Source organism: Cryptotermes secundus, unplaced genomic scaffold, assembly GCF_002891405.2.
Source record: "Cryptotermes secundus unplaced genomic scaffold, Csec_1.0 scaffold1137, whole genome shotgun sequence".
NCBI classification, from domain to species: domain Eukaryota; kingdom Metazoa; phylum Arthropoda; class Insecta; order Blattodea; family Kalotermitidae; genus Cryptotermes; species Cryptotermes secundus.
In genome coordinates, this window is record NW_019729230.1 from 1 (window position 1) to 13,978 (window position 13,978).

The 13,978-nt window shown below is 37.6% G+C and overlaps 2 protein-coding genes across 4 annotated transcripts in view; one reads left to right on the forward strand and one right to left on the reverse strand.

Annotated features, from left to right (window-relative positions):
- Positions 1 to 2,002: 2,002 nt before the first annotated feature.
- On the reverse strand, positions 2,003 to 9,093 carry LOC111865587 (proteasome assembly chaperone 1; the record flags this gene model as incomplete). The annotated part of the gene is given in 5 exon segments (XM_023853752.2): positions 2,003 to 2,126; positions 4,406 to 4,601; positions 6,893 to 7,086; positions 7,939 to 8,024; positions 8,936 to 9,093. Coding segments are annotated over 5 exon segments (707 nt in total), but the record flags the coding sequence as incomplete, so codon positions are not given.
- A 306-nt stretch (positions 9,094 to 9,399) lies between these two features.
- The window catches only part of LOC111865586 (ribosomal protein S6 kinase 2 beta), a 324,642-nt gene continuing 320,063 nt past the window's right edge, over positions 9,400 to 13,978 (forward strand). For 2 of the 3 annotated variants that reach the window (XR_002842993.2, XM_023853747.2), the window contains exons 1-2: positions 9,416 to 9,561; positions 12,756 to 12,799. Coding sequence is in view for 2 of the 3 variants with exons in the window: in XM_023853747.2 (XP_023709515.1) it covers positions 9,531 to 9,561; positions 12,756 to 12,799 (75 nt within the window). In the remaining variant the exon portion in view is untranslated. Of the gene's footprint in view, positions 9,562 to 12,755; positions 12,800 to 13,978 lie in introns of all 3 variants that reach the window. The other variant, XM_023853748.2, reaches the window with a different exon arrangement.

Genomic DNA, 13,978 nt, shown 5'->3' on the forward strand with positions numbered 1-13,978 from the left:
TGCCTTCTTTTACTTCTTACTGTTGTGATTTGACAGTTGTTTTGTGTACTTTCCAGGTCACTGGGCATTTGGTTGATTGGTTGGGGTTATTCACGTTGAACAGAAACATATTCTGATATGTGTTTTACAGTCGGTTCAGATTAAAGCTCTTCTGGAAAGGGTTGAGTATATTTGACATTCAGCAGTTTTGTTATATAATCATATATAATGGAAGATTCAAAACTGTGTGCAGATCAGTGTGCGCCTTGGAAATTTTACCACAGGTGTGCAGAACCTTGTTTTGCACTCACTGCAATGTCAGAGGGTTGGTGTCTGCCTCAAATTGCCTGGTGGTGCANTGTTTTCGTGCTGTATTTTTGCAGCTGTTTCTGCTTTGTTCATAGAGATCAATTGATACTATCAATAATACTTTCACGACGGATCTTCTCCAGTTTCTGATGTCACCGAATCNAATAAGTGTTCTGAAAGCCTTGGCTTTGTTCATTTCTATGTGAAATCTCCATGCAGCTCTTTTATCAAGGATTACACTGAGGTATTTTATGTGATTCAGGAAAGGGATGTTCCCTTTGTTCAGCGTGAGATGACCCTCAAGTGGTCTAAGTCTATGACAGAAGAAGACAGACCGAGTTTTACGTTAATTGATTTTAATGTTACAGCACTCACACCACTACTCAATTGAATTGTGACTGCACTACAACTTTCTGAGAACATAAGCCTCCTTCGGATCCATGGCACACATGCAAGTGTCATCGGCAAAGAGGCCTAAATAAACACCTGCAGTAAGGATGGCATCATTTCTATACAGATTACACAATGTGTGGATAGGACATAACCTTGTTGCACCTTTGCCTGAATTTCTTTTTATTTTATTAGTCAAAAATTTTAATTTATGTACCCTGTACAAGTCAAAGTCAGAGTTACTTTACAACTGGCAATTTATTGCCAATCAGTTAGTCTTAGTGCCAAGCCCCTTGAGGATCAAGACTGGAGATTATTTTTCTTGCAACTGAACCCTTGCGGTCATAGTCCTTATGTAACATCCTCTCTGAGGGTAGGATGTGTTCGTCTCTTATGATTGTGCTTGGTCTTTGTCAACTGTACATATTGCACATATAGCATGTTATTGAAAATATTTCCTTTCGCACATTATACAAGTCCTCTGTCAGCGCAGGCTTTGCAAAGCAGATCATGCCTATCTTAATTATCTTATGAATGTTCATAAGCTTGACCATTGCCAAGTTTAAGCCTCATATTTTTTGTCTGGCTCTGCCTTGTTCATACAACAAATTCGTTCATGCTCTATATATAGCCTAGACATGGGCCACACAGAAAACACTGAATTTCTCCACTGTTGTGTCTAATTGTTGCCTAGCAATGGCTCACTGGTTGAATGACATAATAGCACATTTACTGTGCCACTGACTAGCAGTGGATGACATCTCTTGTTAAGCTACTTGATCACATCATAATATTTAGCTCTGAAAAGTGCCAGAAACTTTTGACGATAACTATATGTTGCAATACATGATATATGGCCTGTATACCATGCACTGAGGACTCTTATCCAGGCAATAGAATTCACCATGAACATAACTTCTGCTTTTATATACAATGGTTTTGCTGTTCTAAGAACAGAATGGATGTATTATATGATAAGCTTCACTTGTGAGACTCACCTGAAAAAGTATACATGGCCAGCTCATTCTGTTTCAATATCTATATCATGCATTCTGAGTTTTTTCTCTACCCTCACACCACAGGGGAATGACACAAATTTAGCAAGATGACAGTTGGACAAAGACGAGATTAAATATTTGATAAGAAATCAGAGGTAACTGAGGAAAACTCTGAAAAGCAGTCAAGGATGATGAACAGATGATAGAACAAGCTCAATTTCCATCCTGCCAAGGAGCGTAACAACCAGCGCCTAGTCAGATAGTGAAGGCCACAGCGAAAACACAGATGAAATTTATGAATATGAGTTGCTTCCAACCCCAAAGGNTTGAAAGGTAACTTTGAAAAAAGTTGCTGGAAGAGTTTCACTGAAGCTGAATCAACTTCATAGCTCCTTGTGTAACAAATGTACAGAACTGCCGGAATCTCGAATATCTGACACCACGTCAGTACTGAAATTGAGGTAATAAGCATGTTAGTATATGGAATATGTAATACATATATACAAATTCACACACATTTTCCTGCCTTCATGCACCAAAAAGATTTGAATTATATACCTCTGAGATATAATCCAGTCCGTTATTTTGTTTTATAACCAATAAATGTCTTTATATCCCTTTTTTTGGCATGGGAGATGAATTCTGACTACAATGAAAATATGCCAAGCCATACTGGATTTGAGGTTCTCATGAGGTGATTATGAGAAGTATGATCTTATGGGTTGTAACATTGTGTAATTCAGACATATCCCAACGTTATGGAGGCAAACACTGCCTTCATCTTAAAGGTCAAAGAATGAGCCAAGCAAGACACCAGCAGAAACATGCTTACTCTTTGACTCTGAAGATGGAGGTGATATGCTCCCCTGAAACACTGACTTATCTCTGAACTACACAGTGTTAGAATTAAGATAAATTATATGAATATGTTAGTACATAAATATGCATGTGCACAATATATATTTATCCTCCATTACTGTTACTTATACAACAAAGTTCTGAAAAATAAGATGCAAATTATTTGCTGCCAGGTGTCTTATTCAACAAGAATGAATGTGCTATGTACGTTTCACAATAAACATATGAGGGGCAGTCAAAAAGTTCCCAGAATGGTGGTATAGCACTCTAATGGTAGGACATACGGCAACGCTTACCTAATCACCTTCAAAGTAGGACCCTTGCGCGCACACACACTTGCTCCATTGACACTGCCATTGTTGGAAGCAGCGGTGGAAGGCTTCGTTTGGAATCTTCCAGAGCTCAGCCGTCGCATTTGATTTTCTGTCCTCCATGGTTGCGAAATGTGTCCCCTTGGGGCCCATTTTCAGAGTAGGGAACAGCTAAAAGTCACCTGGAGCGAGATCCGGAGAGTATGGTGGTTGAGTGATGACAGGAATGTTTTTCTTGGTGAGGAATTGCTGCACAACAAGCGATGCGTGGCTCGATGCATTATCATGATACAGAAACCACTGCCCCTGCCACTTGTCGTGCCGCTTCCTCCGAACCGCACTGCGCAACCTCTGCAAAACTTGCATGTAGAAATGGCCAGTAAGTCTGTCCAGGCGGTATGAACTCATGGTGCACCAAACCATCGATGTCAGAGAATGCAATGAACATCACTTTGTCTTTGGATCTGACAAGGCGTGATGTTTTTGGCCGGGAAGATGACGCTGTGTGTCACTCCGATGACTGCATCTTCGTTTCCGGGTCGTAGGCGAACACCAATGACTCATCACCAGTGACGATCTTTTTGAGAAATGTCGGGTCCTGCATACTTTTGTCAAACAGATCACCAGCGAGCATCATGCGACATACCATCTGATCCGTGGTCAACTGCCTTGGAACAAACTTCTCAGTGACGCATTTCATCTTCAAATCATTGGACAAAATGGCATGAATGGATCCGTGAGAGATACCAACTTCTTGCTCCGACTCCATGATGGTCATTCTTTGATCACATCGAATCAGTTGTCGCACTTTTACAATCATTTCTTTGGTTCTGGATGTCGAAGGTCCCCTGCTGCGCTGGTCATCCTCTAACGTCTCCTGCCCATTCTTAAACCAGGAACACCAGTTGTAAACTGAGGATTTCTTTAGTGCAGTATCACTGTAAACTTGCTGCAGGGCCGACTGCATCTCTGAAGCAGATTCTTCCCAATGTGCACATGAACTTGATGTTTGCACACTGTTTGAACTGTGACATTGCGCCGAATGACCAACACTCACGTCTACTTCAAACGGAACAGTAATGACACTGCACACTGAAACCTGTCCAGACCTATTGTGCCTGCGAGCAGACATGCTGAGCTCCCCACCACAACAGTGTGTGCGCTATCTTATCGCTCATGCTACTTGTATTACTCTCACATTCACTTTCTGACTGTTCATTGCTCAATTCTTCCAAGACAGAAGGGCCAGGTTTGCTATAGCCTGATGCCATGATGTAATCTAGTGACTTCCCATAATATATGCCATTTATTCTTCAAGGAGTTCAAGACTAGCAGATGGGAGAAGAAGGCACACAAAGCATTCATCAGTGTGCTGCTACAGATTACAGTGGCAAGCAGCAACATACGATCAACATATGACCACATAAATGCAAAAGCAAACTTGTTCATCATATGGTGACATTCAACTGTGGGAACATTTTCAGAATGTGGATTATATATCAACATGACAGGAAAGGATTAATGGAAACTGAATTAAGAAGTAAGGGCAGCTGCACAAACCTCCAGCTGGTATTCCCTTCACGGTGTTAGGTTGTTCCAGAGTTTCACTCAGTACCAGGCTACTGAAGTTGTCAGTTTTTAGTGCTTTCAGGAATGTATCTGGAGAATCATCCTGGTGTCTCGTAATATGGTACCCAGAAATATAGCTACATGTCAATATAATCACTTGCTCAGCATTCTTCATCCAAGGAGATATCTAAAAATATATGTAAATAAACATGATTGGAAAGGTGTAATCAGTATTAAAATACACGATTTCCACAGTGTTCTCTGCACCTCTGCATTTTGAATGCTCTTAGTGGTTAGAAATAGATGTCATGAACATACCAACAATGTTAAGTAGGTCTACAATTTTAAATATGATGATGTTGCTATTCCCTGCTAAATCTATCATACATAACATCAAAGATTTGCATCACCATGTTTTCAGTTGTTGAGTTAGAAAAAATATGTAACACTAGATGTTATGATATAATGCATGATCTATCTCTGTATCAATTTCACATGCCCAGCTCATATGGTACCTTAATCATCACTATCACCATAAGCTGCAAACAGATTTCATGCAGTTGCCAGTTTGGTGTCTTGTATTTTACACAAAGAAAAGACTAACTGAAGTTTCATATTTTTCAAACATCTGTTACCATACATAGTCTAACATGAGTTATGGGTGGCTTCCAGTGTTATTATGTCCATGTCAAACTTCATCAAAATCCATCCAGTGGTTCTCAAGTTGAAACAAGAAGACAGAGAGAGATATGACCAGCTCTATGATCATGCAAAGAAAGCATGACAACTAAAGGCAGATAAGAAGTTCCACAGTCTTCATGTAAGAATTTCCACCGTGTATAAACTATCTACCTATTAATATATTAGATAACTAGTATACTAGTGGAATGATGTGTTCAGTAAGGAAACATGAGTATCTCTTTCAGTATTAACAATAAGAATCACTTTTGCTTGGAATATACATAGTGTTATTCTAAAACAATGTTAACACTTTTCTGTATTTCAGATCTACAGTGAACTGTCCAGATTTCGAACAAAACTTAAGATATCTCCTTGGTTGGAAGGCCTTCCCAGTCACTGAAAATTTATTGTAGAATAAATTTTGTCTACAGTGCTACCATGAAGCAAACTTCCATAACAAGGGTTGACCCAACTTAACAGGAAAGTATCCAACTCTACCACCCAAGTGCACACAGCACATGAAAACATGCACCAACATAAAACCCTCACTGTATATGACAATTTTATATATATGGAGTTCACTGTACAAGGTGTGGCAATTTAATTCCCGGAATTTCTGCAACTTGTCACTGGGGTGTTGACTCGGGCAAAGTCAGGTACCCAGGCATGTTTGGACATGTTCAAAATTCCATTTACATGAGCCACAGACTAAATGAGTCGTTTGTTCATGACGGCTAGTGGAATGAACAGACGCAGCCATTGCTATGCAATGGATGGTAAACATGTTTCCGCAGCAGTGAATCAAAACATAACAACAGAGGGATTGTTAGAAGTGGTGTTTTTTGTGCAGTCCATGTTGAGGCTATATAGCGGGGACCAACAGGAAAAATTAGTCAGTCAGTTGTTTGAAGTCAAAGTTGGTGGTTAGTCAGTCTTGAGTTGCATGGCTAGCAGCCACTATCTAGTAGTGACTAATGGCGATCAAAAGGCTGCACCATAGCTCAAGCGGTTAGTCGCTGGCTTCCCACTGCGGCAGCCCGGATTTGATCCCGGGTCTGGTCAAGTGGGATTTGTGGTGAACAAAGTGGTGCTGGGGCAGTTTTTCTTAAAGTACTTCGGTTTCCCCTACCAATCTTCATTCCACCAACTGCTCCACAATCACCCTCACCTATCATCTGGGGCTGGTACAATAGGCCAGAAGTGGCCGCAGTACAAGGGACTTAGTCCCACCCCACTAGCAATAAAAAAAAATGGCAATCGAATAACAAACAGAAGATTTTATGTGAGTTGTTGTAGTAGTGATCTACAGAATGTGTAAGTCTCGGAGACTGTTAAAGTGATTGGCAGTTACAAGTTGTAAGCAGGAGTTGGGATAGCTCAGTTGGTATAGCGACTGGCTATGGACTGGACGACCAAGGGGTCAGAGTTCGACTTCTGATTGGGGCAAGAATTTTCTCTTCTCCAAGTCATCCAGACTGGCTCCGGGATCCACCCAACATCCCATCCAATGGGCACTGGGGGGCTCTTTCCCCTGGGGTAAATCAGCAGGGAGCGTGAAGCTGACCACTCACCTCCAGCTAGTGCTGAGGTCAAGAAAATGTGGATCTATACATCCAATCCCCCATATGCCTTTATGGCACAGTCCTTAATTAGGTAAGTGCAGCAACAACTTTGCCTTTACCTTTTATGAGTTCTAAGTGCTCAGTAAACACAATTATTAATCCAACCCCAGTGTCTAGTCACTAACATGTGACAATACTTTACTTCTATGCTATAATTTCACAAAAAGTTACACACCTTTTCAGTAAAATCAAATGACTGAGCCATGTCTAAATGTGAACTGCAGATACATAGCAAAACATCGCTGAGCAAGCTATATATAGCTGATGACTTTCGTTTTCTTCTTCTGAATGATTCTTCTCCTTCTGTTTCAGCTTCATTAATTTCAGCTATAGGTACTCCCTTATCAAGAAAACAAGCTTCAACAAAACCTGTTGAAACATTATTGCACACAAATAAGAACAGGACCAAGGAATGTTAAAAACAGTTATAATCAAAATACTAACTAGACCGTAGTTCTTTGGTGTGGACTGTGTTATACACTTACTTACTTACTCATGGAGCTGAGCCCTTCTGGAGGGCTTGGGTTGTAGAAAAGAAGTCCATCGCTTAAAATCCAAATATGAACTACATTTCCCTTTCACTAATATATAATTTATCTTGTTTTATTTTGAAAAGAAAAGGTGACTGCTCTTTGGAACCAGAAATAGAATCACTAAGATTCATGGATTTATGCAAACAGTATTTTTCTTCCCAAGATTAGACTCACAGTCACTCTAATTCTGAACAGTTCTATATTCTGGAATGTGAGCCATGCAGTCTAATCATTCGTATACAAATTCCTCAGATTTCGCTGAAATGGATGGAGCTTTGCATGCAATGTGAAGCGCAGTACTGGAATAAGGTATCAGTTGACATTAGGTTTTAATCCACTACATTTCATGAATAAGCAACTGGAAATCAGGTTGTTTCCATAATATTTGAAATCGGTTTAATGTTATAACACTAGGCTTGCCAATCAGCATACAGATGATAATCTGTCTACACAGAAAATCCTAATGATTTATGAGATTATGGTAACACAGTGTGCTGACAGGCACCATATGCATCAGTTGCTGGCAGTACTAATTCTGCAAGCGGTCACTCTGTGAAAAATGTTTATTTAGAAGAACTTCTTCAAACTTCATGTTGCATTTTTCCAGTATCTGAGGTTATGGCTGGACTGTGAGCATGCAGGACCACTAGTAATACATATTCTTGTACTCAGCCTCAAATTATATTACCTTCCGTTAATGGTCCATGAACAACCAAAAATAATTTGATCCTAGATGACATAAGTTGAGTGGGTGAAGGTGACACTTCAAGTTTTCTGGAAAATAACATTAACCCAATAAGCTCAAAATCCAACTGCTGTAAACATTTAATATTGTACTTAAGAACATCCTTAACTTTAATTTATTTTACTTTTTCCCCTAATGGCAGCACAGGTAAACAGGGTACTTTAATAATAACAATACAGTCATGATAATCACAAAAGTAGCACATTCTAGGCTTGATTTTGGTAGTAAAACAGGGTTAGAGGTGTTCTCTGAAGTTACAGGAAAGCAAGTATCAGCAGGGATACCATGCATCTTATGAAGCATAAAATCAGTCGAAACATACATTACTTCCATTTTCAAACGCCAGTTAGGTACAGGTAAGTGACCATGTCAAGAATCATCATGAAATCCAAAGCAAGGGACTCTTGTAGGGAAATTTTTAGTAAACTTGGAATTTTAACTCTTTACTCCCAATATATCTTTTCAACTCTTATGTTTGTTGTAAAGCATAAGGATTTTTTCACAATAAATATTGCCTTGCATAAAATAAATACCCGCCAAAAATTGCACTTTCATGTTCCTTTAGTAAGTCTAAAGTTCAAAAAGGAGTATATTATTCTGGTATTACCTTATTCAACTCTCTACCCCCCAATATCAAGCAAGGTGCACGTGATATTAAATTGGGAAAGTTTCTTATAGAAAACTCTCTTTATTCAGTTGAAGAGTATCTTGATAGGAATAATAAATTTGACCTTGGGGTATCCCAGTAATTATAGATTTGTATTTTAGTTGCATGCACTCGTTTCTTATATATATATATATATTTTATTTATTTCATGTTAAGACAATCTTATGTAAATATCAATGTAATCTGCTGACAATTTCTATATCCAATGGTCATGTACCTGCATGGATCAATGAATGTTAATAAATACAATACAATACAATGTAACAAGTCTACCTCCAGTTTGTAGGAGAATCTGAATGTACGTCATCTTCACTATCACATTGGTCTCCCCAGAAAGCTCGCGAAGACTGCTCTACAACTTCCCCGAAATATGTGGCCATTGTAATATTTCTTTAATTCTGCATCTTAGACTAATACACAGCACGTATACACCACCATTTTGAATTTGACCAATCTTGCCAACATGCAGACATACATTGTACGAAAGGTTCTTCTAAGTACTCAAAGTAAAAACATGCACTTAAGGAACTTTTAGAAACATATTTAGTGCCATAGATGACAAAGTAACAAAAGAGTGAATTATTGCAATTATGTGTTTAAGACATGTTATTCTTCGCACTGAATTAAAATTTGTTAAGCTTCCATTCCTTGTACACCAACATAGTTTATATAAATGTCGTTAGATGTCAGGTGTGAAGTCACCTGTGTTTTGATGGTTTTGATTAATTCTTCATACTATCATCACTCGCCATATTGAACCTAATATCCGGTCGGAACGGATGTGTTTGTGCTGTTTGTTGTCTGAAAAGCGTATTTTGATTAAGTGATAACTGATTACAGATATGCCTCTGGCTATTTTGGCTGATCCATGGCAACGTGTTCAGGTCAAAGAAGAAGAGGTAAGTCGAGGAATCGACAAATTAATTTTTATTTAAAAATAACGTTAAGTTATGTGTAATTAAACATATATACGATAAAGATTTTGGACGATGTGACAATGGTAGTTTTGATATGAATACTTTTTCTTACTTGCTTGCCATGTGTGGTTGTAATTGGTTGTGAAAATTACTTATTAAACTTGGTGTTACGAATTCGACAGCATGCTTTAATTTTAAGTCGTAACGTATGTTATTGGGTTAGGTTAGTGTCTTAACCTTGCGTACCTCTTGTATCTACAGACAATACTGACGTGTTAAACAACATTTCAGAAGAGGGCTTCAGTGTTTCCTATGTGATTGCAGAGAACCTGTTTGGATTTTTTTTTTTCAGAATTTTTGCGATGTCGTGTTTGCCCTCAGTACTTTACCTTCCAGTCTCCCGAAACTTGTCTTGAAATGTTAATAGTTATCACGTTCGAGTCATTTCATAATCCCTTTTCAACGTTTTCGCTATATACTAGTGCTTTAATATCTGAATTAAAATACCACAAAGTATGACACATGTTTCTTGCTGCAATTTTGTGATTGTCAACATGTGTGGTAGTTTTGCATGTTACCCAGAACTGTTCGGTATGTATCAGAAACCAGCAACAGTCTTAGGGCTTCCATAATTAATGAATGATGATGACATTAATTTAGGGCTTTTAAGAAATATTGCAGCCATAAGTATGACTGTCATCTGGTAAGAGTCTGCCAATGTTTTGGAAGAATGCATTTCATCCGTTTTCAGAATCGTTGACCCTGATGATGGAGGCAGTATGTTCCTCCGAAACATTCATAGACTTCTACTGGCTGACACTGTGTTATATCCAAGAAGATATTACTCTTGGTAGTTAACCCTGAGACCCTCAGCAGTGAAACTGTAGGTCTTTTCCAAGCTGACAGTTGACAGTTGTTGCTTTGTAATAATGAATGGTGACATTATTTCAGGTCTGTTAAGCTGTGTGGTAAGAAAGCTGTTCAGAAACAGTCATGAATTGAGAAATATTCATGAAGTTCTGCATATTTTTTGGTTCCATTTTAGAATTTAATTACTGAGCTGGTCAATGTAGCAGTAATGCTCTAGACTTGTATTTGGGACGTGCTTGGTTTGAATCACCGCTGGGATATTGGCTGTCGTGAATGAGGTTCTGTGTGGCTTTCCTCAGTCCCTCCAGGAAAATGCTGGATTAATACTGCCCTTAAGTCATGACTTCTTCCTTCCAAATCCTTTCCAGTTTGTTGTTCATCAGTCATATAGTCTGAGATATTGATGACATTGTAAATGAACTGAAAGAAAATTAGAAATAAATTGTTGAACATGTCCAGTTTTGAACTCTTCTTTAATGCTTATCAGACTCTGCTTTCCTTTTTAAAGTTTCAGTCACATTAAATTTTCTATGTTGAATTTTCCTTGTGGATTTCAAATTTGAATACATTTAATGAAGCAGCAAATTTTGAAACCCTTACTCTCAAAAACCCATGATTGTTTAGAAAACTTTATTCACATGGCATGTAATGCCAGTTTCTTTTTGCATATGGTTTAAATGCATACTGTGGACTGTTGAAGATGAATTTGTCATTTGGATAGTGGTTCTGTGTGATATAGCATGACATATGTTTCACTCAGCAGATTGGTTTAGAGTTAGTGCTCTAGAGTTATCCAGGAGGTCCTTGGCCTGAATCTCAGTTGGGACATGGGCTGTTTTGACTGAATCTTTCATTCAACCCCTCCAGGATAATTCTGGGATAATACTTTGATTAGGCTATGATCACTTCCTCCCAAGTCCTTTCCAGTTCATGATTAATCTATCATCCTTCTGTGGAATGCTTATTAGTGTCACTGAAATGGTGTCAGTAAATAACTCATGGGAAAAGAAAATATGTTTCATTTTTATAAATTAAATCTTTAATATTTTCTTTGTGGTCGAATATATTTGGGGTGGTATGGTGGATGTGTGTGTGGGAGACAGTTTTATTTAGCGCATAATGATAAAGATTGGCTAAGTAGTGCTATTTGATGTGAAACTGAATTTTATGTTATAATATAATATATGGAATTATTTAAATATTATACTCACAGTTTTAGATTTGAACATGTAATATTCCACCCTTAAACTGTTGACAGTCACGTGAGCATTAGTTATACGATTTAGTAGAAATATTCATATAATGGAGTCTTAGTGTCACTGCATTTGCAGTATGTCATATAATAGCATGCAGTCATAGAGTTTTAGTTTTAACTGTTAGCATCATGGATTGTTGTTTATGGCACTTGGGATATGTTAATTTAATTTACTTGTTTTCAATTGGTGTATTGGCTTTTTGTTGCCTTAGAAGTGCTGTTTCATCTAAGAAAATAATACTCTGGCTCAGAATAAGTTTTATTTCAGAACATGAGCAAACATTCAACAGACATAGCTTTAACACAAGTTCTGGGTATAATCATGTTAGGTTAATTACACATCTCTGAATGTATATCAGTTTTGTATGGTATATAGGGTAGTAGTCACATGTTGAAATAACTAATTCTAAAATGCATTCTTTTTCATTGTGCTAGAATCTCATTTTTCTTCACAAGATTTAAAAATTGTAACTTAAATTGTTGTTTAGGTACATTTTATTTTCATGTTGAAATGTTTGTAAATAAGTTAATGAATTTTGCCATTTGGCATTGAAAGTAAGGAATACTAATGTGATTCACACAGCATTTTATTAATGACATTACATGTTATTAATCTTCTTCTGAAAGGTTTTGTTATTAATAACTGTTCTCCAGAAAAAACATAGGTGATAACATTTCTATGTTGTATTTAAACATACAGAAACATACTTCCATTTATTTTGAGCAACAGTATGTGGTGCCCCTGAATACCAAAGTTGCATTTTTAATGTCCTGATTGTGCCATAGTGTGGGGCAGTGAATCCATGGGTAATGTAGGGGAGTCTGGTATGACAGCAGTTGGATACAAAAGGGTATGGCAGATGTGTGGTTGCCATATTAATATTTTTGATCTGGACCAGTCATTACTGGCTACCAGTTTGTGTTATGGTTGCTGGTATTAACGCAACAGTACTCTAGTATTGTTATGTAGCAAGTGCTTCTATTTCATTTAAGAGGTTTGGGGGATTTATTTTAGTAATCTAAAGTACTTGTTTGTTCCTTGTTTTTGCAGCAAATGGAGTGTCCAGGTCCATATCTGGACTAAGGATTTACTCTGTAGGTAAAAATACGTAGGATGGAACTGTGAGGGCAACTCATCAAGGTTCATATAGTTCTATGGTTTGATTTCCTGCAAGTAGAGATTCAATCTTTTCAGTTTGTATAGGTCTTCCTGTTTTGCATCAAGTAAAGTATATGGGTAATGCAAATGCTTGATGTAAGATTCAGATAATGAATGACTGTGAGATTGCCCAGTTTTTTGAAGCTGGAGTTTCCCTCATTTTTTCCATTCTTTGTGTTGTAGCTCCACATTTTTCTTGTGTTTTGTAGATGTGTTTGACACATTTTAAGATGGCTGTGGTTGATTGATGTCCCACTAATATCAGATCATTCTGTACTGTCATTATGCATAATTTTTCATTACTGTAGGACATCCTGAAGAATGGTCCCTATTTCAAACTTCCATTTGCTCTCCAGTACAGTAGATACTTCAAAGAAATTATGTTCAGTCACTTCTGTGAACTTATTCCTGCTGCAAATGGTGTATTTTTAAAATGTCACGAAGTATGTTGAGCACTAGGAATATTTCACATTAGTACTTGTGTTGCTTTAAACTTCAAATTTTCTGTTACATTTGAGTAGTTACTAGTTTGCTTTTCCAGTATGTATCAGATGCAGATAATCCTTCCTGACTTTGTACAATGCAACAAATGAATTATGGCACTAACCTGCATGTATTGTGTCTGGTTAATAACCTGGTAATGCTCATGTTTCTTGTCTGGTTTGTAATTTGAAAATGTTCTTCTATCCTCACTGGATTATTCATATATACGATGCAGTACTCTTGAGAAGTGGGGTAGTAGTTTGCTTGCTCTTTGATGTTCATAATCAAACTAAGTATTTTGGCAACTCATACAGTATTGCTGATAATAGCTAAACTGCTGGCTTACAGTGGACATGTCTGATATATGGATTGTAGGATTTGGTCTTGAAGTAAAATCATATTTTGTTTGTTATGTTGAGCTTAAGTAACTTTACCCAGACTCACATTATTTTGTGGCTTACATTTACTGCGGATATGAGACATTTTGTCAATGGAGTCATGGCAGAAACAGTTGTTGAGTGCAGTTACGTTAGTTATTGGTGCAGTCTGAGTGCGATGGAGCTCATGCAAGTGTATAAGTATTATATGATAAATTTAATCATGTTGAAAACCATTTTATAATTCTGTCACTA